General features: G+C 33.4%; 1 protein-coding gene across 1 annotated transcript; it reads right to left on the reverse strand.

The window, feature by feature from the left end:
• Window positions 1-258: 258 nt before the first annotated feature.
• LOC129219322 (uncharacterized) lies at window positions 259-24,335 on the reverse strand. The gene is made up of 4 exons (XM_054853678.1): window positions 23,745-24,335; window positions 23,097-23,595; window positions 19,695-23,014; window positions 259-459 (listed from the first exon to the last, which is right to left on the reverse strand). The coding sequence occupies exons 1-4, from the start codon at window positions 24,333-24,335 to the stop codon at window positions 259-261; spliced, it is 4,611 nt and encodes a 1,536-aa protein (XP_054709653.1).
• Between the last annotated feature and the right edge of the window lie 1,187 nt (window positions 24,336-25,522).

The following is a 25,522-nucleotide window of genomic DNA, read 5'->3' on the forward strand; positions in this document are numbered from 1 at the left end:
AGATTATTAATTCTGGCTGCGCTAGTGTCTGGCAAAAAGTTTGTCTAAACGCTCTCAGATCTACTAAAGGTGCACACATAGAAGTGTATTAATATTCTGAAATAAACTGAAATTTGGATGTTTTTCTTCCGTTCTAAAATGGCTGAGTTATGGCGATTTAGCATTTTGAAGACCTAGTGCAATCTCCTAATATGGCCCTCACCCTTTCATGTGCCATTTTTTAAGTGTGAATATCAATGGCTTAGATAATTTTGCTGTTCAGTTTCCACCTGTGCTTTCTTCGGTGCGAAACTGCACTATGGATTTAATTTTTCCGAGGTCATTCAAAGCTAAACGAATAGCTAAAGAATATTTTAAATGCTTCATAATCATAGAACATGGGCAAAGACGATTTTCTGCACCTCGAAAATCCAGCAGCAGAACACTGCGGGTCAGGACCCGGAACCACGGCACAGGTGGCTGAAATAAAAATATAAAAAATAAATAAATTTGAAGTAGTTTTTTAATAATGAACTTTCTGGATCAGTGAAAGAGTTCTCTAGCTCTTTTTACAACGATTTACTCAGAAAAATATTGACCGTTTTGTGTGAAGCAATCTTTTCAAAAACAAATATGATCAAATTCATATTTTAATGCAGAAAAGAAAATATGCAGAATTAAAATTATATTAAGAAAGAAAAATAAACTGTCTGAATTCAGACAGTAGAAATAAACTCTGTTGCATCATTCCTTATTATGCACCTTGTCAAAAGTAGTTAGTCTTTCAGAGTTCCATTTGCATTATTTGCATTGACTTAACAAAAGAATCTGCGCAAACAAAAGACATTCTGTCCGTCTTTTTAAAATTTAAAATATTTTTTGCATGAATATTTTGAACAATAAGAAAGTCAAGTTAATGTAGAACATGTGAGAAAATTTAAAAGAAGATGTATTAGGATATAAAGAAGATGAATCTTAATGTAATTACATGTCGTCAGAAAGTAAACTTCAGTGTCAGTTTAGATTTATACACACAGAAAAAATCTACAGGTGTGTTTTTATCTTACTGTAGGGAAAATTTTCAAAAAATATTGCTTGGAAGTACTTCGACTCATACGGGATGAAAACAAATTGAAAATTTGTAAAAATATTTTCTGACTGATCTTGTCTTAAATTAACAACATTTGCAATTTACAAGTTCAGAGCAAGGCACAAATAGGTGTAATATATCTAGGGTTAAGCTCTTTTAAAATGCGACATTTCTGAAAAAAGTAAGCTTAAGTCAGAGACTAACACTAAATAAAGCATAGTTTATTGGTTTAAATATTTTTGTGGGCTCAATTGGAGCAGTGAGAAACGGAATTACAATGTTTCAACTGTAATTCCATTCTTCTTTCTGGTTGAATTGGGACACAAAATTCTAAACTATGTTTCTAAGACTGCTCTCTCTGAGAGTAACTATAGTGCTGGTAAAAAAATTGCATCATCCTCGTATTTTCACAACAATGGGGTTATGTGAGAAGTTTTGGTCGATCGATTAACGATGAATGTATGTGAAATTCTGCAAAACTTATGAAATAAACATTTAACAGCAGGAATCCGATAATTGTTTACGTACATCGGGGCTGTTTCCGGGCCAAAACAAACTGCTGACCCCATGCTCATTGTTCCATTTCTGAACCTGCGTGTGAGTTTAGAGAAAAGAAATTACTTAACCACATGTCAATTTACGTCTAATGGCTGGATAAAGGTTTTTTAAATTGTTACTTACCAGTTTTGCCCTACGGCACGGAGCATAATCATCCTGGAAATGACGTTTGGAACTGAAGTAAAGTGATCCCGGATAGTAGGAAGCAATTTCTCCTCCAAAATGCCAATTTACACCTGAGCGTTTACTGTTCCTTGCACAAAGTGAAGCCCACCAACTCCTTAATCAGAAACACATCCCCAAATCATCTGGGATACGGGATGCTTGACTGTGTGCTGAAAGCAGTCAGGATTATATTCTTCTCTTTTGCGGCGCGGGTGACGCAATTTTTTTTTTTTTACCACCACTGTAGTTATGAAAAATATGGCTTGAAGACTATTTGTAAACGAATGAAATAGTGTTTTTGTTTACCCAATACAATACCGTGAGTAAAACACCGTATTTAGTTCTTTTTGAGACTGATAAAGATATATAATTGTGCTATTCAAAACCATTTTAGATTCTTTAAAAGTTCTACACACTCGATCCTTGGCTCGTAGGTAGCATGCAACCCGTTGAATTCTCAAAACGTAATCTGACACCATTTAAAATCATATGTATATCAGCACCCTAAGAAACATTATACAAAAAAAATTAAATATGCGCTGAATTTAACTAAAGTACACACAAAAAGACCATGTCTGCGAAAAAATTAAGAATAATGAGAAACTTTTTCCACTTACTCTATTTATTTATTTGCATTCCAGACATAATGATTGACTTTATTTAGAACGAACACGGCAACTTGCGCTATTATTTATTTGCTTCATACGATTACTTAAAAAATTTCCATGCTGATTTCGCAAATTAGGGGGATTTTGTTTCTTTTTTAATTGTCTCTTATTCTCTGTTCTGCTTCGGAACAAAGGGGTGATTCGCACCTTTATGGAGTAAATGGAAGCATCCGAATTACAAATTTAAACTACTGGAAAGGTGAAATTTCTTAATAAGTGTTTTAAATAACTTTCCAAACGACAAGTAAAGACTTGACGTTAAATCCCGGTTATCACAAATTTGCCATTTCAACTGCGCTTGCACACGGACTTTGCTTTTTGGGCTTTCTGTTTTAAGATTTCGTGTTGCTTGTTTATATTTAGGTTGTGCTAGAGTCCCAACAAATTAATGAATGCGATTAGAGTATTTTCACAGCAATTTCGGGATACATTTTATGACATTATGGATATGAAAAACTGATAATATTTATAAAGAAAAGAGAAAAATTACACTTCAATATTTATTGGTTTGGAAATATTTATTTAACGTAAACGTGAAGCACGTAATGTACTTCAAAAATGATCGGAATATTACAAATATTCATCTTTTGCGGATATTTTACGTTAGGCGTAAACAGCTTAGTATTATACATTTGTATTAAGTTGAGGGTTCGGCTTTGTATTGGAAGTGATGCTGCAGATTGAGTACGCTCTTCTGAGGTTAAAAATTTGGCCCTCGAAAGGGCCTTTGTTTGATAGAAAAATCAGACTCCGAATCCATTAATAATTAAGACGCAAAACTCAATCTTTACCGAGGCGTAAAAACTAAATCAAAGAAAGCTTTGTAATTTCTAATTTTTATCTGTTCTTATCTCATATTAACAAATTTAAATGTTTTTCATTAGTTTGAGCAAGAGTTTCGAAATCAGCAAAATCCGCGCGCAAGCGCAGTTGAAATGGCAAATTTGTGATAACCGGGATTTAACGTCGAGTCAAGCAAAGCGATTTGACAATAGTTACTTCGCTTTTGTTGTCATCTTTAAACAATGATGATGTTTATACAATTGTTTGAAAGAGCGCCGAGCGCTCTGAATAGTTTCTATGTGTAATAGTTTCAAATATTACCACAAGTATGAAAACATACTTTGTTTCTATGAACTCCATATTTCCTTTTACCCGAACTGCCCCCTTATGCCGAAGCAGAACATCTAATAAAAGACAATAAAAAAAGAAACAAAATTCCCCTAATTTGCAAATTAAGCATTGAAACTTTTAAGTAATCGTATGAAGCAAATAAATAATACTTGAAGTTGTCGTGTTAATTCTAAATCAAGTCAATTATCTTTTCTGGCATGTAAACAAATAACTGTGTCTTCGGAACTTAATTATTAGAAAATTTAATTATGCATGTTTTTAACTACAACGAATAGAAAAGTTACATGAAGTTAGAGATAGTCTCAAATTTTAATTGCTTAAAACATTTTATCAAACGATATTTTCTTCTTATATTTAAATAGCTTTAATAAACGTATGCCACGGAGCAAACCTGCTTCATTATTATGTTATAGACCTTTAAGAACGATATATAAAATATTATTTTAAGTTACTGAAATTAAATTTTTTATACCAGCTGCTTAGCTCGGCAAAATGCACGGTATACTTTGAAAATAAAAGTTTTATTAAAGTGTTCAATAATCAAGCCTAAATACAAGAAAAAAAATAGTTTGAATTTCCCCGTCAAGGTGTAGAAAAGAGCAATTTTTCTGACTTAAAAATAAAATTTAGACCTCTTACGATTTTTTTAAATTACCCCCCCCCCCCATGCATCAAAAGACCTCTCAGTCAAATTTGTCAAAGATTCGACAAATACTTGATTTGTATAAGAAACAGATAAACACAACTTATATAAACACAACTATACTATATATATATATATATATATATATATATTATGCGTTGTTTCTGACTTTCTTTCTTTCGTACTGATGAATAGTGACGTTAACTGATGTTTGCAGTGAATGAATTAAATATAACTTTAATAGAGATGAACCAGATACTATTTGGTAAATCGAAAGCAGAGTATTCATATACCATTGTAGAAGACAGCTTTATGGCGAAAATCACAAAATCTAGTTACGCAGCAATAGAAACTATAGATGAGAAAGAATGTCGTGTTCAATTATATTTTTAATGCTACCTTAAATTTATTAAAGCGTACTCTGGCAGAAAAATGAAACTAAGATTTATATGTTCAATAAAAAAAATTCCATTAACTTAAAGGTCAAGATAAAAATGTTGCGTTTCTCTTCCTTTTCGAAGAAGATATCGTTTTTCATTAAGTCTCGGAACTTGTTATTTTTTTAATTAAGTGCTCTTATCTTGAAGTTTTTCTTTTTGTTGAAAGGGAGGAAATCTAGTTTTATGTAGCATCATATTTCTAGGACGAAAATAGTTCTTCTGAAAAAAAAAATCAATCATTTGAAGTGAAACACAATAGTATGTTTTAAAAACTATTTGAACTTGGTAGTCCCTTTCATGTGGTTATAAGTTATGTTTTCTTATTTTTTCTAAAACTGCTTGAATTAGAAACACTTCCATATTTTTGCAACTGCAACAACACGAATGCTGTGATTTTAAAATATGTTTTTAAAAAACGAGGAAACATGTTCAGTATGTAAAGAGGAGGTTGAAAAAGACCTTTTTGGAAACATAAAACTTGAAAGCACATTTCAATGTCTATTTTTAGAAATACAAGTTTTGGCTTTAGTGATAGAAGATCAAGTTTGTGAGGACATATTCACTAGAAAAAAAAAATGTGTTTTCTATGTAAATGAGAAATAATGTAAGCTGTATTTTCGCAACACAAACACATTCCCTATTGTTGTCATAGGAAAAATATTGCAGAAGCAGCGACCAAAATTGAAAACATCATGTGTCATTATTCTGTCATTTCCAGAAAACGTTCTCTCGTTCAGTGTTCTAATGCAGGCTGAAGGCTGTAGGAGCTGAGTTGAGAGGTAGCACCTATTCACATGCCATCAAAAAGTTAAAATACAAATAATTTTGCATCTGCTAGTGTATCTATTTTCGCTTAGTGTAACAGTGTATATGCTATTTTTAGTATTTGTAGTTTCAACGCTGTTGTTGCTGTACTGTAAAATATGTAAGCTATTGAATTTTCAATATGAACAAGATACTTTATTGTGCATTGTGTCGGTAATTTTTTTACAGTGTCTGTGAAATTAAAAATAATATTTCTGCAATCTTGAAGCCAAATATCGAGCTTTTACAAAGGAGGTAGTGAGAAGCAAAGGGATATATATAGGCTTTTTAAAGTTTTGAGTAAAACCAGTTTGAAGTTTAGATCCTAGGTAAGCTTTCATTAATTTTTTCCCAAATAATGCTGCATATCAGCACCTACCAGGTCAACTAGTACTATCTCTAGTCACAAAATAGAGGGAAGGTTCCCTTATTATCTGCACTGGCTATCACTAAAGATTTAATTTTGGCACTTACATCCCCTTGCTTCTTGAAACTGAGGTCGTTTTTCCTCGAATGTCTATCATTTTCATCAGTCAAGATAAAGGGTGTTTTTTTTAGAGGTAAAGAACTTTAGGTTCAAATAAAACACAGTTAAATGTTGTTAATTGCCATGAATGTTGCTTTATTCGAAAGATGAAGCTTTGCCATCTTTATTTAAATATGATTCCTGGCATATGGCCACCTCAGCTGGCTCGGAGAAAGTCTAATCGGAAAGTCGAATTTTCTCACTTTTCGCAGCAATAGAGGCCGTATGTCACTAATAATAAGGTGGCGAATGTTCTCCTCCAAGGCGTCAATCGGCTGTGGCTTATAGGTGCAGACCAGAGACTCCACATAGCCCCACAAAAAGTAGTCCAGTGGTGTTAAATTGCATGATCTTTCAGGCCAATTCACGGGTCCATTACGCGAAATTATTCGTTCACCGAACGTTTCTTTCAATAAATCAATTGTGACTCGCGCTGAGTGGCATGTTGCGCCGCCTTGTTGTTTATTCACGATGAAATGGCAAACCGAACTGAACACAAAACAAGGGACAGCTATCAAAATGACACACATATCAAACAGTGTTGCCAACTTAAATTTCTATACCCTCTAAAAAAAACTCTTTATTACCAACGCGAAAAGAGAGACACTGTAGAAACATGACCAGCCTAATATCTAAAAGTGCGTAATACGAAAGTATCTCTTCTTTTTAACAATTATAAATTACAATTAAAAACACTATTTTTAACTATAAAATACATTTAAAAGGAAAATTCTTATATAATGAAGAAGTCTGAAAATTTGAAAAAAAAAAAGTTCTAGGTCTTTTAAAAGTGTCATTCATGACTGTTTCCAGTTTTCCCCAGCGCCAAGCAGATAATGATATCTCCAAGTGCACGTTGTTTTGTTTATCTATGCCATTACTTCTTGTGATAAAGCTACTTGAAATGCAGAATTCGACTCAGTCAACACATCTATAAGGTTGAAGTGGCCTGTGTTACGTTGTTTTTGACGAGTTTAGATTTTTTTTTTGTAAATTACTCAATTACATTGCATTTTACTGTGACTCACCTGATGTATAGCGTTTCCTTAAATATGTATATATAACTGTACTTTAAACTGTAGTAATTAACCCAAATGAAACATTAAGGATTTTATTTTGTAATCGAATTGTTTTGTAACTACGTATATAACACAAAACAAACAAAAAAGAAAGGAAAATTATTAATGATGGGTGAAAAAGATGGGTGACTCACTTACCCCTTCCTATGGTTAAGTAGGACACCCACGTCATTTTTTTTAAAAAAAATTATTTTTTAAAAATATTTAAAACAATGTTTTAAGAAATAATTATAAACTTGTGTTCATTAATAATGTTAAAGATAAAATAAGTCAATAAATTTGAATTTTTTTGCTTTAAAACTCGTGTATAAGGCTTCAAAATCGAACTATGCCAAAAAAGGGTCCCACTTACCCCAACCCTATATTCTGTTTTTCTCAAAATAAAAAATAATTTTTCAAACATTTTAAGTCAAAGTATGTAAACACTAAATTGCGTAATTTAGCTTTAAAGTATTTCTTGCTCTCATATATATATGTTTCCCACGTTCAGAAGATGGGATTCAAAATTTGTTTGCTGATTTTAAAAAGAAAAAAAAAAGTGATGCAAGTTTTATGTTATTTTATAAATAAAAATAATTAGATTTTTTTCAATAATTATTTTGTAATGATTTTTATACTTAATAAGAAATATGAGGCTATATATTTTTTTTGTGTGGGTTGAAAAGAAAAAAAAAATTGTGTTCAATGTTTCTCGTTTATAATTTTACAATCCTCACACATTAGGAAGACTGGTTGTAATATTTAAAGGTATTTATATCAACTATCATTTAGATAGCTAAGACATTTTGTTATTTAGTAAGTCAGTAAGTGCACGAGTTGAAAGCACAGAGTGTACTTTCTTAAGCCAACAAGAGAACTTCTACGAAGTCCCTTGATCTGTCAAGGTCGACTAGTCGCTCTTGCTGGGTCGTGCAGAGAAAGACTGACTGACAGGGAGGTTGTTCCTCCACTCCCCCTTAAAATCCCGCTCAGTAGGTGCTGTGGGGGGGGGGGGGAAGAAACGCAGTGGAGTTTTGAAAGGAAAATAACAGATAGGAGCCTGCTTATTTTCAAAGCATTTCTTGAATTCTCCCCTCCACGCTATGAATGCAGTTTTCACGCGCAAGGGCTAACTGCAGGGTGGTTAAAATCATATAATCATCATGATTGAGGTTTTGTTTTCATTTTTTGTACCCTTTCAGTTAAAAGCAAAAATTATTTGCTTTTAACTTTATAATTTAAAGATAATTAACTTTCCATTACAATACATTCATTTGTAAAAAAAAAGTCAGCAACTATGACTGCACAATATTTCTTTTGAAACAGGAATAAGAATCAATAAATTGTTCTGTATTGTGTGCAAATTAAATTTTTAGACACAAATTTTCTCCAGTATTTTCCTATTGCCATAAAAATAGAAAAGTCATTTATTTGTTGAAGCAGTCAATTAAAACAATTATTTGCTGTACTGTTTTTTCAGTTGATAATAAAAAGGGAAAAATAGAAAAAGGAAGAACTGCAAGTAGAAACATCAACATTTAGGAAATAATTTAAAGAATGTACTTTCTTTAAATTATTATCCTCGAAAATATGATTATCAGCTTAACTTTTTGTAATCCATTTCTGACAAATTTTGAAATAATACTTTAAAAAAAAAAGACGATGAATATGCATTATAAATAAAAAATATGTTGAATTCTATTGAAAAATTTAAAACTGTTTTCTGAATGATGATTACTGATAGTGGTCATTGAATTGAAACAAAGATAAAGACATTTTTTTAACAAATTATACTATACCGTAACAAAGAGATATTGTTTGGTAAGCAACTTTTTAATTTTTTTGTTAAGACTTTGTTTAAACTGTTAAATGTTTTAAAAAATGCATTTTATATAAGAATATCGAAAATCGGGAAGAAAATATTGCTATTCAACTATTTTTTTTCTGAAGAATTTCTCTCTTTTTACTTACTTTTTATTGATTCTGAAAAATGTTAACACGTTTCTTCTATTTTTCCGTTACTTCAGTTTGATAACCTTTTTTTTTATAAATATAATATAAAAAGCATTTGTGAGTAGGAAAAAAAAGGATAAATTTGTGCAGACAATGCTTTTGTCGGATGTTCTTTTTTATACACACGTCTATTTTATTGAAAAAAAAAAGTCTTGTATTGCGAGACACTTGCATTTGATGTTTTCCGATTTCATGTTTCATAAGCGTTGTTTATTTTTCCCCAACATTCTACATTGTTCTAAGTTGCAAAATGATTTTAAACACATAATGAAAAATACGAAGAAAAAAAAAATCTTTGAAAAATCTTGACATATTTGGGCAATTTTAACGCCGTTGTTAAATTGTTAAAGTCATGTTTTATGTGGTTATGAATACTCGTTTGAGCGCAAAAAAAAAGCTTGAACTTTTATAGTATAATTCCTACTTTCCTTAATTTTTTCTAAAAATTAAAATCAGTATATCTTCTGCTTAGTATAAAGTTTTACACTTGCGTCTGTGCATTAATCATGGGAATGTGGGGCAAAGTGAAATAGTTGGGATTACTTACCTTTTTCAAGGTGAACTAGTTAGAAATACAGTACATGAAGAAGGAAATGTATTTTGTAATAAAACTTTCTTGGAACAATTTAGTATTTTTTTTTTAAATTTTCGGCAGTAAATTTGAATTTTAAAAAAATAGTCAAATTTTTCATTTTTTTCACGAGACAAAGTGAAAGAAAGTTTTGTTTTCGGATGAAATATTTTTTAATTGAGTATTAAAAATATTTTTGGTTAAATAGATCATGAAACAAAATAATGAATAAATTAATGAATAGATAATGAGACAATATACAAATTTATACTAATAATATAAAGCTGAAGAGTTTGTTTGTTTGAAGGCGCTAATCTCCGGAACTACTGGTTCGGATTGAAAAATTATTTTTGTGCTAAAAAGTCCATTTATTGAGGAAGGCTATCTAATATCGCGCTTTGACTAAAAGGAGTGGATCAGCAATAGGAAATGCAATGAAAACGGGAAAATTTATATCATTATATAAAATGCTGCGAACGATGAATATACGTATATTTTTGAGGTAGACCGTGCAACGCCGACCAATGCAACTAATAAAAGAATAAATTTATGCATGAGTAATGAAATTAGCGACTTAAATATTGAATGAATAAGAAAATAAGTGAATGGGCGAATAAATAAGTGAATTATCAAATGAAGGAATGTAAATGGATTGATTACTAAACAAATACGTAAGTCATTTACCAAATGATAGAAGATGCAAACAAAATACATTATTTCACTTTGTCTCGCAGGCTCGTGACTCATTATACAAAACACCTCTTCATAGTATAAACTGAAGTCTCCAAAAAAAAAAAAAAAAACCTCAGGAACAACCTGTTTGATTTCGCTGAAATGTTCAGTTTGCTTCTTTGCCCCCGGAAAAGGTTTAAAGAACAGTTGGCAAAAGTTCTGTTGTGAATTTTACTTCCTTTTACATAGTAAAGGAAGTATTGTATTCCCGAAAAAAAAAAATCCCTTCAAATTTCAGTCCAACATTCTATTTTACTCATCCCCGAATAAATACGAGTGTTTTTTTCGACCCTACCGCAAGTGCAAATAAAAACGTATGGACGCCCGAAATATCCATTTTGACCATCCCCGAGTTAATTACCACAAGTTTTCTCGTGAAGTCTGTATTAGCGTATCTACGTACGTGTGTACGTATCTCGCATAAGTCAAGAATGGTATTTCGTAGAAAGTTGTAATTTGGTATGTAGACGCCTAGTGGGGTCTAATTCTGCACCTTCCATTTTGGTTGCATGGGGGGGGGGGGGTCTTTTACGTCAGCGTTAAAATTACTCACCGTGAAAAATCAGCGTTAATACCAATACAATCTCAAGTGATGTTTTAATTTGTTGAACATTTGGCATACATCGGCAAGCTTTTGGTCGCCAAGTTTTGTCACCAACTTGGAGGCAAATATATTTTCCGTTGTTTTAAATTGACACTATTGGCGATATTTAGAGAGTTATCCATTCAATCATGTTAAAATTGCCGATATTGAACGAATTATTCTCTGTAAATCGCTTTTTGTACCGCTTTGTAAACCGCATCGGTTAATGACGAACTAGGAGTAAAAATGTTTAAACTGTTTCTTTGCTTACTCTAAGGCACTACTATCATTAAATTAGTGTAAAAGGAAGTAATGTGATGCACACATCAGCTCGTTTTATATTCCAATTTTGGTCAAATTTTCACATAAATTTCAATACATGGGGTTAAAAATCACACATATTTATATTTCAATCGTTAGAAAGGGCCGATTTTTCTGCGTTCTATGCAACTTGTTCCAATCCTCTAACTTAATTACAGTGGGAGTTGTTAGCATTTTTAACTCGAAATTTTCAAGGCTTCGCTTGGTTTCAGGCACTACTTTCTTTATTAACACTAGAATTACGGGAGGGGTCATTTTGACCTCAATCAAACTCTTTTTGCTAACTGCTAATTTGTATTTTCATAAAAAGCTTAATCCATTCTTGACTTTTCTTAAATCATTGTGCTGTGTAATAATAAAAAATGAACGATTTGTCCCATAGCTTTGGGACAGTATATAGCTTCGTTGCCTATTTCCAAGCATCCAAAATTTGTTAGCACTTTTTAGTTTATTTGTCTCCATGTATATGTTCACTCGAAAACACAATAGTATATCTTTTATTGCACGTAAAATATATCTCAGTAGTAATACAAACAAAAATATGATTATTTTACAAATATTTCAGTGCTGTGATATGTAAATATTATCGCCCTCATCTTGTTATCGGAGAGTACGCAAGCAATTTTAACTGAGTTTAAAAGTTTGAGCATTTGAAGATGTAATATAAGTACTTTAATGAAAGTAATAATTTCGTAGGGTAATAACTAAAGAGATAATGTGTTCTCGATTCCAGTTTATTTTCAATAATTTGTGAAAGTATTTGAGCAATACTCTTTGAATAATAGTAAGGAGTTTAATTCATAAACTGTGAATATAAAGATATATTAGCTAGCAATGCAAAAACTAAATATTTAAGACCAAACACGTAGTAACTTTCTAAAGAGTGAATTGTTACGAAAATAAGTTTCTGGAAAGGGATCCCAAAGCTTGGGAGCTTCGTGTATTGATTCGGTAATGTAATTTGCAAAAGCTGACTGAAATCGAAAAAAAAAAAAAAAAAAATCAATGAAACTGTTGCATAGTAAGACGATGAATGTATTGTTCACAAGATATAATGTTCTCCTCAGATTCTATTGAAATTATAAACTATGTATTACTACTACTCTTTAGAATTTGCAATTTAATGGTTTAAACCAGTGGTTCAAAACACAAAGCAAGCTCAAATTGAAAACCCCGTTTTGTCGGATATTGACTTATCACTCTTTCGCAACGCAATTATCAAAATAAAGTGTGTTTTTCAAAGTTAGCCAATATTTGCGCAGAGGACTTCGGAAGTTATATCAATGCAAATACCACCTTGTGGAATTGCATGAGTTAATGTTCAGAATACGTGCGGGTTCTGAAACCGTGGTTCCCATAATTGAATTTTCCAAGCGTGAAAATGCATAAAAGATTTAATATTTTATGAATAAAGGGATATAATTTCAACATTTTCAGCACCAAATATCGTACATGTTTCTTTAGTTGAACGTTTTTTTTTCAAAATAAGAATTGAAAGGTATGCTCTTCAAATTCTTTTTTTCCAACGGAAAGCTTTTTTTTTTTTACTTTTTTTTTACAAAAGATAATAAACGAATTTTCCCTTATGTTATCTAAATCAAAACAGGTAATTAAGTTTACGAAAAGCGCAGGAAAATCTGAAACAGTAAGAAGTTTCTTTAATAAGAGATTATTGCACGTCACTTCGGAGAAAGATACTTTGCATAATATTTTTTTAGAAACTTTATTCATGTCGTAACTAAATACAGCTTTCTCTTCTCTTTATTAAGCTACGTTAAGAAAGTAAAAAAATGAAATTTACGGTTTTTTGTGTTACAAGGGCGTATAATAATTAGAAGAACGTCACAACATAATTCAACGAACTTGAAGCGTTTTACTCTTTGTTTTCTCTGTACTGTAGTCTGTTTTCTCTTTTTTTTGTGTCTATACGTGAATCGATTATTTCAGAAAGGGCGTAAGTCCAACTAATGCAACTTTCCAGGAATCAATAAAAAGTGTTTATTTCATTCAGAAGTGAACTAAATTCTACGAAATTTTTCATGACTAATCTTTTCTCTCTCTTTTGTGTCTATACGTGAATCGATTATTTCGGAAAGGGCATAAGTCCAATTAACGCAACTTTCCAAGAAAATAAAAAGTGGATATTTCATTCTGAAATGTACTAAATTCTACGAAATTTTTCATAACTAATCTATCCACCAGTAGTATCATTACCTCACCTTAAATTAAGTTTCATTTCGTCACTGAAATTAATTAAAAAAACTTTTTTTAATTCAGACTTATGCCCTTTCTGCAATAAATATTCTTAAAGACTAGTTTAGAGCGATGAAAATGTAAATCAAATGAAACAAACTTGTTACAAACTAATTTCTGATAATAAAAAATAACATAGAAAAGTAACAAAAATAATTAGTGGAGTCCGTATTCACAAATTCGTTATCTTAAGACAATGCATCGTATATTTTCTTCTTTCTCTAGTCTTGCTTTAGTGAGAGAGAAATAAGAAAGTCTGGTGTAAAAAAAAAAAGATGCAAAAGTTTTACATGTGTCACTTGGTTCATATTCATGAAATCTTTCCTCCATGGAATTCTTTTTTTCTATCCATCTCTTGTCTAGTTTTGTGTACCAAGTTCGAGGTACATACGAGTATTATAGTATGACTTATGCTCAAAATTGCATTGAATAATCATCTTCATATTTGTTATTTCTTCCAACATTATGAAAATTTTCCCTTTATACTCAATATAGGCAAAGGTAGTTCAGCCGACAAGCGTTACTTTGCAATATTCTCTTGAAAACCGTTTATGTAATAGCTAGTCTGAAACCTTTCCTTTGATGGTTTATGGAATATTTAAACGTCATGAATGTTGATAATTGAAAACATTTGTCGCCCAGTAGAATTTTTGTCCAAAATTTCAATTTGGGAGATAAGTCCTCTTAAAAAATAAAGGGCCCTGTTTTAGCATTTACTGATTTCATTTTTTTCAACAGATGTGACGGTGAATCTTGATGTAATTTCAGGATTTCTCGTATAAGAAATCAGAATTCACAAGGAAATAACCTTTCATATTTGTTTAACATTCGTTTTACAGTCCTACAATTCCAGTTGCTAAGGGAAACAAAGGTCCTCTCAGAGGAAACTCATCAGCAATCTTGTTAAATTTCTGCACTGTTATTTCTTGAACAAATCTCCTGCAGTGTTGTTTTTATTTTGGCCAACGCATATCTCACTGAAAGCATACAGTTTTGTTGCATTTCCTAGAGTAAAGTTAATAAAACCCCTAAGAAATTATCGAATTTCATTCCGATTCCGTGATTTTAAATCCCCCCCTCCCTTCGCCTAACCCCCCGAACTGACGAACTTACCATTACCGAAATTATGCTACACTAAAGGAGTTACTTGTTTTTACTTCATAACGCCAAAAAATTTAGTTCTTCGATAATCTTGCCATTGCGTCTTACTATTTCTTCCTTCCTGCACTAAGCGAAAAATGTGACCCCTAAATAAAGTGCTTTGTTGTACAAGGAATGACTTGCCTGCTACACTAGTCGATGCCTCTACATATAAATATGGAAAAACCCAAGCTAACTCAATTTAAAAAAGAAAAAAAAAAGAAAAGTAACTTAGGCCCTTTCTGAAATAATCGATTCACGTGTGTTCAATAGCAGTGTTGCTAAGTTAAAAGACAAGACTTGTTTTTGCTGTTTCCGAAAAGTGCTTTGCATACATTAATGTGGTGATGTGATACTTTCTAAGAACTCAAATTCTTGTGAACTATGTTTTTATTATTCCTACGCTCGTAGACAGATTATGCGCGACGCGACCAGTGTTGGCGGGAAGAGTGAAACAGAATGATGTGATGAATGGATGAAGTGGACGTATCGATGTTGATGGTTTAGTATACGTTTTGTGATTTATGTTTCTGATTTGTCTTGTGCCGTTGGTTATTAAATTTCTATCAGTGTATGATATCGTCATTATGCTTCGTTGTATGAAGAATACCCCTAGACCTGCCGAGAGCCTTACATTAATATATAATTTTAAAGTTTATTATTTACACAAAAGTAATTTTGCATATATGAAATAATAAATGAATAAAAAGAAATAGTTTATGCAAGAGTTTAAAAAAAATGAGTGATTAAAATAGTGAATAAAGAGGAAAGTAAGTGAATGAGTGACTAAAATAGAGCGAATGAATAAAAAAATTAGTGAATGAGTGACTAAAATAGTGAATGAATAAGAGAATGAGAGAAGAAATAAGTGAATTATCTTATAAAAGAATGTAAATGAATTGATAATTAAACGAATACGTAAGTCATTTAACAAATGATAGAAGTAAAAAAATGCGTTACGTCACTTTGCCTCGCATGTACGTGACACATTTTATATGACATTAAAAATAAAAATAAACATAACTTTAATTAAAAAAACTGCTTCAAATATTATTAAATTTCAATTAATATATAAAATGCTAATGTCATGAACGTAATCTGTTTACATAAAATAAAGATCATTTTTGACTTTCAACAAAATATTGCAATATGAGTATCAATTTCTGAAAATTGGTTGCATTATTATATGTTGTAATCATCGGTTGTGTGATCTTTCCCTGACATAATGTTAAATATATAAAACTTGATTTAAACTATCAAAAACATGGAGTTAAAGCATTGATCTTTGCTACTTAATGATGAATGGTATGAGAAAAAGTTTCATTCGCAGCAGGAAACAATGGAAAGCTTCACAGATCTACAACGTTAAATTAATTACTTCAACGTTTAATCTTCGATTAAGGTTCAATGAAGGGTTCGTAATTGAGTGGAGGTGTCATCCCTTGATGCTTTAGTCAATTATCCTCCAACAACAATTTTCAACTTTTTAAGGTAGTAAACCAAACCGACGACAGCTCATGGCACGACAGCTCATGGGGGCCAAGATCTGCTGTGACCATCTGTCTTCCTGACCAAGGGCTCTAGGGTGCTAGGTAGATGTTCTGGTTAGGCGGTCAACTTAACGCGGAACCCCAAGGGTTTAGTTCCAAAGCACTCTTGGTACTCAATTTATCGATCCACTGAAGGGATGAACGGCAGAGTCGACAATGCCTGACCCAGGGATAGAACCTGGACCTGTGGCGTGGAAGCGCGAAGCTCTAGCACTGAGCCTCTGGGCTACATTTTTTAGGTAATAGCACCACTCTATCTTAGGGCACAACAATAAGAACGTAATGTAAAAGAAGGGGTGAAGGATTTCGATTTGTTTCTTTTCGTTGGTACAAGGCACATGATACAAAAATCAATGAATAAAAACTATGAAAAAGTTTTTTCTATCTCCCCTCCCTTCCATCTAGCTTATTTTAAGAGCTCCTTGATATTTTATGCACTCATATTTTTTCTTTGAAAAGATTTTTCAAATGTGTAAATTTTCATGTGGTTGAACGATGACAACAAAGTCGAACATACCATTACTAGGTGCCACATGATTAAACAAGTATATTTCTTTCGTTTAATTTATTAAACGCTATCAATATAATCATTTAACAGCTACATAAATTAAACATCATTTCAAAAATATATATTTACAGTTTTTCAGTTCCGAAGTTTTATTTTGCAAGTCAAAACGATTTTTAGTTTAAAAATCCACTTGTATAACAAATGAGGAAATATTCTTAAAATATCGCATACGAATTACAAGCATGTTAAAATGATATAATTATCCCTGTTTAAACGTTTAGTTTGATCGAAAATATATGTGCTGGCATTGAAAGTTTCTGATATTAATATCAATTATATTAAATGATCATCCTAAACTTTTGCGCAGAAAATTTAATATTTTATCTTCGGGTGAATATGTTAGTTTCATTTACTTGAAATAAATTTTGGATCATATTTAAGATTATTCAACAAAATTTTCATAACCCAATCAGACAAAGCTTTTAAATTTGAGCTTTTCCAAGCGTTTTAACTGCTGATTATTGATTCCTTGGTATTTTGTCTCCTCAAATAACACTGATTCTGAAAATGATCTTTGTATTATGCTCTATTCGAGAAACTATTTTTAGAAATCCCTAGATCTGGCAGTAGAAATATTTACTTATTTTGTAAATTTAAGATTATTCAGCGACATGAGAAGATTTTTTTCTCAGGCTACTCCTTTTTCAGATTGCCGTAAATAATAGGGTGACATCCCATTATAACGAATACAAATATAACGAAATATCCGTTTCAGCGAAATACATTTTCGACCCCGATCACTTGGCATTACGTTACGTAAATACATTACATTACATTGCACATTCACATATATTGTGAACGCCAATCGCAGTTTATTGAAGCTCGTTATAACGGAATTTTACTTTATTTACTGAAACAGGTAAAAATAAAAATATAGCATGTGACTCTTTAGCTGTTTAATTTATAATGAAAATGTCCACAAAAGTAACTATTTTTTAGAGCTCTCTTAAATTAGTCTCAAATTAATTTTATGAGGTTTGCCATGCCTTTAGAAACCTCACGGTATCTTCAGCAACCATTGGTAACGAAGTATGTAAAATAAGACTTCATTTATCGGGATTAATAGGGAATCCAGGTCGTATGAATTAATGATACGGATTAAACAAAATAAGTTACAAATTGAGCGAAGGTACATAAATACATAACAAATAACAGTTCACAGTAAAATTGTATTTTGAAAGGAAATATAAAACTAAAAGAAAACTAAGTATATTGTGTCCCTACATTAGTATGCAGGCCAAAAAAAAAAAAAAACATTATTGAATTAACTCGCATTTTATTTATACCGTACGTACTTCTAAATGACTTTCCAGATTAAGAGAAGTTCGGTTTAACAACTTCCATATTAATGAGATTTACTGTAATACTTCCGAATTTCATTCAATGTTTCGTTGCCATTTTCGGATCTGTCAAGCTTTCTCTTGCACTTCTTTTACGCGTACCTGATGAAGCTTATACCGGTATAAAATCCAGAAATAATGAGCGAATACCTTGGTTCAGTTCCCATCCTACATCGTTTCAAGTTATTTGTTGTCCTAAGCAAACCTCACTTGTTTTTATGCTAATCCTATCCAGATTTTCAAATCCGCACAATGGGTAAAAAGTGATACTCATACACGCAGTAGCTCAAAGATATGAATCACACTAGCATAGATTTAACCTGTAGCTAAGAACAATAATAGCGTATGAAATAAAATATTTAAAATGTAAAATGGGTAGCTCGTTCCTGCAAATGGACTGCACACATGTGCGAAAAGATCATACAGACAGATTAACTGAAGCAGATCAAGCTCGGTTGCAGCAAAATCTTACAGAAGAAGGGAGTTTTTTTTGCGAAAAACTGATCTGGTTTCTTGTTTACACGCGTTAGTAATGTAGGTCTAAAAGTAAGTATCGACAAATCAGGGTTTTGTAATCTTGGAAGGTTTGATGTCATTAAAATGGAGTGGGAAAAAAGATATAGATGTCTTCACGTAAATTTTGCACTTGTTAAGTAAAAATGGGTGAATATAACAACAAAGTTAATCAAACTCAATATTCTTCTTTGTCTGAAAGTACGAAAGACCGTTGACAATCGGAAGTTTACTTTATAACCTAAATTTAACCCCCTACCCCGGATTCAGACAAGTTTGTTCATTCTGTTGCAGTTATTTGTCCAACTGAGTGGCAGCACATAGTTCAAGGGATTCTCCACTACTGAGGACGCTGTGAATAGTAAGTTCCCCTTCTCTTACATCTGATCTATTTAACATTCAGGCATGTAATCTAAGCTTTTACAACATAGTTTTATGAAATGACCTTTGTACCATTCTATCATAGTGCATCTTACGCATGATGAAAGAACGCAGACCATCTAGCGCTTTTATTCATGATTTTCATCTACTGTATTTTACTTAGGGCTGTGGAGTTGGAGTCGGAGTAAGACTGATTTTGGGATGAAGGAGTCAGAGTTGTAGTCGGAGTCGTGTAGTGGGAGTAGACTGATTTTGAGATAATGGAGTCATTGTCGGAAACGGAAGTCGAAGGCTTTAAACTTCTAGTAGCTGGAGTCGGAACGGATTCTATCATTTTCTATCTGACTCCACAGCCTTATGTAGGTGCTATGTTAAAACGCTTTCAAATCTCACATCCAAAATGTTTGATGTTTCAATTTTTTACTTCTTTGTCGGGACGAAAATGGAATCCCACACTGACAAATTTATATTTTTTTTCAAAACCTTTGGAAGATATATATATATATACTAGCTGACCCGGCGAACTTTGTTCCGCCTTAATGGCAATAAATAAGCAGATTGTGTTTTTTTTTTGGAAAAAATACAAAAAAAAATTAAATAACTACATTAATCATTCATTATTATTTCTGTATTTTAGCACATAGGTTGCTCTTCACTTAAGTACCTTGTGATACACGACATTTTTTGTTTTATTATCAGGCGCAAAAACAAACAACGCAGATGGTCTTCCGACCCGTGAACATGCCACGTATAATTGACCATGTGAAAAACATGAATGTTCTAGATTTAAACCACAAACTTTTAAGGATTGGCCTTGTGATTTGTTGATGGTCATGGCAAATGCAAGACGTATCGGAAATTGAAGTATTTTAAATTCAAACGGCATATCGGTTGGGATCATCGGGATCCTCGGAATGAGAACTTCCTCACCTTTGAATTTTCCTATCATTATCGTAGCGTAAATTACATTGTTCATCAATTTACTAACCACCAAACGCGTACCGTTGGACAGTTTTGGTTGGTTTATGTTTCGAAGCATGATTACTACGGAGCCAACCTTTAGGCGTAAATTGTGCGGTGGTAAGCCAGGCACGTCCAAAGAGTTTAAAAATTCAATTGGATAGTTGGTGGCTTCATCTTTATTTGTGACGCAGTCAATAGATTTGAATGAATGCATTGTTCCAATGATCTTATTTTGAATTATGTAGTTCAGGTCATCTACATCTTTATTTTTAGCCGCTAAAATTGCTCGCTCACTCAACCATTCATTATTTTTGTAGTTAGAAATAATATTTGGAAATACATTGTTGATAAGTTCGTCTTTTGATGAGACAAAATTACAGAAATTATTTGGAAATGATATTAATCCGCTCGATTCATCGACAGGTACTTGACCATTACCGATAGTCAGCAATTGCTCCGAGAAATCTTCAGCAGATGTATCATTAAGCAATGTAACTCTCATGTTTGTTGTCAGCTGCAGTTTCTTCACATAGCGCCATAGATTTGACGATTTGAGGCAAGCGTTTATTTCATCGGCAGCCGTAGATCTTGGAATTACTGGCAGTATTTGGCGGAAATCGCCAGACAATAAAATCATTGCTCCTCCAAAACATCTCGAGTCATTGCGTAAATCTTTTAATGTTCGGTTAAGTGCTTCTAATGCACGTTTATGCGCCATTGTGCATTCGTCCCAGATGATGATTTTCGATGCCGCTAAAACTTTGGCCATTGCTGAGTGTTTTGCAATATTACACGTTGGTTCTTCAATAGTTTGAAGATTTAACGGTAATTTGAATGCTGAATGAGCCGTACGGCATCCTTCTAACAATGTGGCTGCTATTCCAGAAGAAGCAACTGCAACCGCTATGTTGGATCTCGCCCGAACAGTTGCTAAAACTAATGACATAAGGAATGTCTTGCCAGTTCCACCAGGGGCATCTAGGAAATATAAACCACCATTTTCATCAGCGATTGCCTTCATTAAAGCATCATAAACTTCCTTTTGTTGGTAATTCAACAGGTGTACATTCCTTTGAACTACTAAATCTAATTCCTGGTGATCATATTTACGTTCCCGTTCCAATTCTCGATTAAATGCGTCATTCATTTCACGATTTGGCACTAGCATTCCTAACCTGATTAATAAATTACCGCACATGAGGTAACACATATCTTCGATCAAGAGTAAAGCACGATTATGTATCTCCTCATTCATCTCAATATCGTGATTTCTGGAACTGACACGACTTTGATGTAAAATATCTTCTGACATACTATGCTTGTATTTGTGCCACAGGTTACATGAGTTTGATGGAAAACATGTCGAAATTATGATAGCGAATAATGTGCGTATCTGACTTGGAGATGCAGAGATAATGGCTTCAGCGATTGTCGTATCCCAATGGGTATCGTTTTCTAATAAGTTCAATTCTTCACATGCAGCACGATATGTTGGGAATATTACACCATTAACAGTTCGTAGTGTCTCAAATGAAGTTGGCCCACGCACATTTACCAGCAACAACCGCAAATAGAAACATTCATCATTCTTTGGATGAACTGTATACATACGACCAAGAGCATCAGTAGAACGCACATCTGGATACCCAGGAACCGCATCACCTTGCTTCCGTCTTTGAAAATTCTTGGATGAAGCATTCCAAGTATAATAACGTGGCATCTCCGAGTAAAGCAAAGTTCGTGCAAACTGATCGCTTTGGCAGATTGCAAAAAAACTGGTCAGTGTAGTTGCTGGAGGTGTTTCAGCACGTTGCGTAGCATTTGAAGCCGTGAAATATACTCGTTGACCATTCTCCAGATGCACCGCCAAATGTATAACAGTAGGATGACGTTCGTGAATTGGAAATGCGAATATACGCCAAATCGCTTCATTACAGTTCACATAACGACCAACTTGATAGCGTGAAATTTCATCGTTGGTATTTGAGGATTGCAATCCAAAAACCGCCATATCACTGCCTTTCGTGACATATTTGCAAATATATTTTATTGACTTAACTGAATTGCAGTATTCAACGTTGCAATGTGTCTTGAACGTTTTAGAAATAAGTGGCGAATATGGAACAATCCAACTGTTGTCGACAACGAAATCCATTCTTTTCACTTTCGTTGTGACAGTTCGACCGTTGTCATCTGGTGATCGACGCCGATACAGCGGATACCCATCGTTGCCAGTGACAGTCTCCGCCGTTAATTTCCGTGGATATCGTTTAGAGCACTTTCCATCGACCATGCAAGGTGATTGGGGATTGATGGCACCACACGGTCCATGAATCATATTAGTAGTAACAACATCATGTAGGTCTGGATCGACTTCATGATCAGGAATCTCGGCACATATGATATCATCTATTTGGTCAGGCTGAATTCTTTCCACTAACCAAATAAGAATGTGTGCGTGCGGCAGGCCTCGCTTTTGCCATTCGATTGAATACATCCAGCATCGAGTATCTCCAAAGACGCGTTGTTTAACAATAAAGTTCATCAGGGACCGAATTTTTTGCCTGAATATACGTGCTGTGATGTCGTGTCTATCATTTGATGTTTGTCCGGGAAGCAGCAATTGAGTAATTTCTATCCATTTTGGATTACAGGTAAAAGTAATAAAGAGATCTGGCCGGTCGTAATGACGAACATATGTCATTGCATCTTGTGCATATTCATGCATATGACGTGGGCTACCAATGTACGTCGCCGGCAGAATAGTTAATCGACCAATATTAGCTGCATTTCCTTCAGTACTAACTGCATCACGTAAATGGACGTACTCCTCAGAACGCAGTTTGGCTTGGTTCAACCTAATAAATGTTAAACATTCCGTTTCTATTTTTACATACATGTCAACGCAATACGGCTGAAACAATCGACGAAACCGCAGCAAATAGTTGTCAGCATTTTGACGAATCATCAAACGATATGCATAATAATTCATTGAGCTAACTTTCTTTGTAGTTTCTTCACCTGAAATTCAAAATTTGATAATTAACCATTTCAAAGACAAATAATACAGACATTAACCATTATTAAGATACTGATACTTTACCATTCAATGGATTTATCATTTTAATATTAAAATAATATCCATCTTCTCCTTGCCAAAACATCAGTGGGAATTGCAATGCGTCATATGATCGATGAGTTTCAGATATTTGTTGCAGTTGCCCAGTATCGCGACGTGTAAGCACAATATCGCGTTTTTCCAATTGTTCACCAACAATCAGGATGGCAACTTCGTCTACTGTTGGAGCATTAAATGTGCGTTCGTGTGTTCCAGATGGTCGTTTATCTGCTTTGATGACAACTTTATAGTCATCATTTGGCATTTGCTCTAAAGCACTCTTAAACAACCTGACCAACGCATGATGTTCATGAAGCAGACACTGCAAGTCTTGAATAATTGCTCGCTTCATTCCTGCATTGATCCCTAGGCGTCGATCAAGTTGTTCTTCCATGTTGCCCATGAAATATATTTGTAAAAATTTATTCTGTGTATCTTCGAAAGGTAGTAATGATCCAATTCGATGGTGAATCTGTCCTTGTATCTACAAAATAAAAACCAGACAGTATTAACTGGGTTATAAACACTTTTTCTGTGGGAGAGTAGAGTTCAGTATTAGCAAATATAATACATACCAATAGATAAAGTAAGTTATTCTTTAACTACATTCTATGTAAGTACAAAAATAAATACCTTAAATGTCGGATTAAATCCTCCTTCTTCGATAATGTCTGCCCCAAATGACGTCATTTGGAAACAACTATTGTATTTTCGAGTATTTGCAAGAAAGTGGCGTGATTCTTGTGTTTCGCCACAAAGCAATGAATACAATGGCTCATGTGGTGGAGTCAACACTGGCAATTTCACTTTACCATTAAGGCAGCATAATCCAGGCGTTTCTCCGGAAAACTTTAATGCACCACAATACTCGCAAACAACGTCCATTTGCCCAATGCAAACGCTAGGATGCAAGCTGTAATCATTGCTGCAATCGTATCGAAACGCTGCTCGATTCAAATCAGCTAAATATCTTGTTCTGCGTCGCAAATTATCTATTTGTTGCCTTCTGTTGTTCGCTCGACGATTCTGCATTGCCAACCGAGCTGTTTCACGGGCTGCTTCACTTTGCTCTCGTGATTGAGAAGCACGAAGTCGAGCCATACTATCGCGGCGCTGTTCACGTGCAATTTCTTGTTCTTCTTCAGTCCTTTCATTTGCAGTATTTTGTATTCTTCTTGCATTACGGCTTTGTCGGGAAAGATTCGATCGTCTTGGTCGCGGCATTATTAATTAAACTTCACTTCACTTCAATCCACTTGTTAATTATTTAATTAATAGAAATAGTTTTAATATTGATTTCTTACAAATATCAAATTGTCATCCATACGTCAATCTACAAAATAAAAACCAGACAGTATTAACTGGGTTATAAACACTTTTTCTGTAGGAGAGTAGAGTTCAGTATTAGCAAATATAATACATACCAATAGATAAAGTAAGTTATTCTTTAACTACATTCTATGTAAGTACAAAAATAAATACCTTAAATGTCGGATTAAATCCTCCTTCTTCGATAATGTCTGCCCCAAAGCAATGAATACAATGGCTCATGTGGCGGAGTCAACACTGGCAATTTCACTTTACCATTAAGGCAGCATAATCCAGGCGTTTCTCCGGAAAACTTTAATGCACCACAATACTCGCAAACAACGTCCATTTGCCCAATGCAAACGCTAGGATGCAAGCTGTAATCATTGCTGCAATCGTATCGAAACGCTGCTCGATTCAAATCAGCTAAATATCTTGTTCTGCGTCGCAAATTATCTATTTGTTGCCTTCTGTTGTTCGTTCGACGATTCTGCATTGCCAACCGAGCTGTTTCACGGGCGGCTTCACTTTGCTCTCGTGATTGAGAAGCACGAAGTCGAGCCATACTATCGCGGCGCTGTTCACGAGCAATTTCTTGTTCTTCTTCAGTCCTTTCATTTGCAGTATTTTGTATTCTTCTTGCATTACGGCTTTGTCGGGAAAGATTCGATCGTCTTGGTCGCGGCATTATTAATTAAACTTCACTTCACTTCAATCCACTTGTTAATTATTTATTTAATAGAAATAGTTTTAATATTGATTTCTTACAAATATCAAATTGTCATCCATACGTAAATACATAGCTGTCATTTTACGTCAATTACATAGCTGTCATTTGCGTTTTGTTATTCCAAGTCTGATTCTTTTTTGTTATACCACGTTTTATAGTGACTGACGTTTCATGTCAAGTCACACGGGAACGCTGTAGAACGGGATAAAAAGTATCCTATATCCATCTCCTGGCTCTAAGCTACCTCCCTACCAATTTTCAGCCGAATCTGTTCTGCCGTTCTTGAGTTATAAGTGGTGTAACTAACACGACTTTCTTTTATATATATTGCTTGGAAGTACTTCGACTCATACGGGATGAAAACAAATTGAAA

This window comes from Uloborus diversus, chromosome 1 (assembly GCF_026930045.1).
Source record: "Uloborus diversus isolate 005 chromosome 1, Udiv.v.3.1, whole genome shotgun sequence".
Classification (NCBI taxonomy): Eukaryota; Metazoa; Arthropoda; class Arachnida; order Araneae; family Uloboridae; genus Uloborus; species Uloborus diversus.

What these genes read in the sequence shown, in the direction of transcription:
- LOC129219322 (XM_054853678.1), bottom strand. Translation starts at nt 24,335, where the DNA reads ATGCCGCGACCAAGACGATCGAATCTTTCCCGACAAAGCCGTAATGCA. An exon ending in GATTTAATCCGACATTTAAG is followed by an intron (nt 23,596 to 23,744) that starts GTATTTATTTTT and finishes TTTATTTTGTAG; the next exon opens with ATACAAGGACAGATTCACCA. An exon ending in AATGATAAATCCATTGAATG is followed by an intron (nt 23,015 to 23,096) that starts GTAAAGTATCAG and finishes TTTGAATTTCAG; the next exon opens with GTGAAGAAACTACAAAGAAA.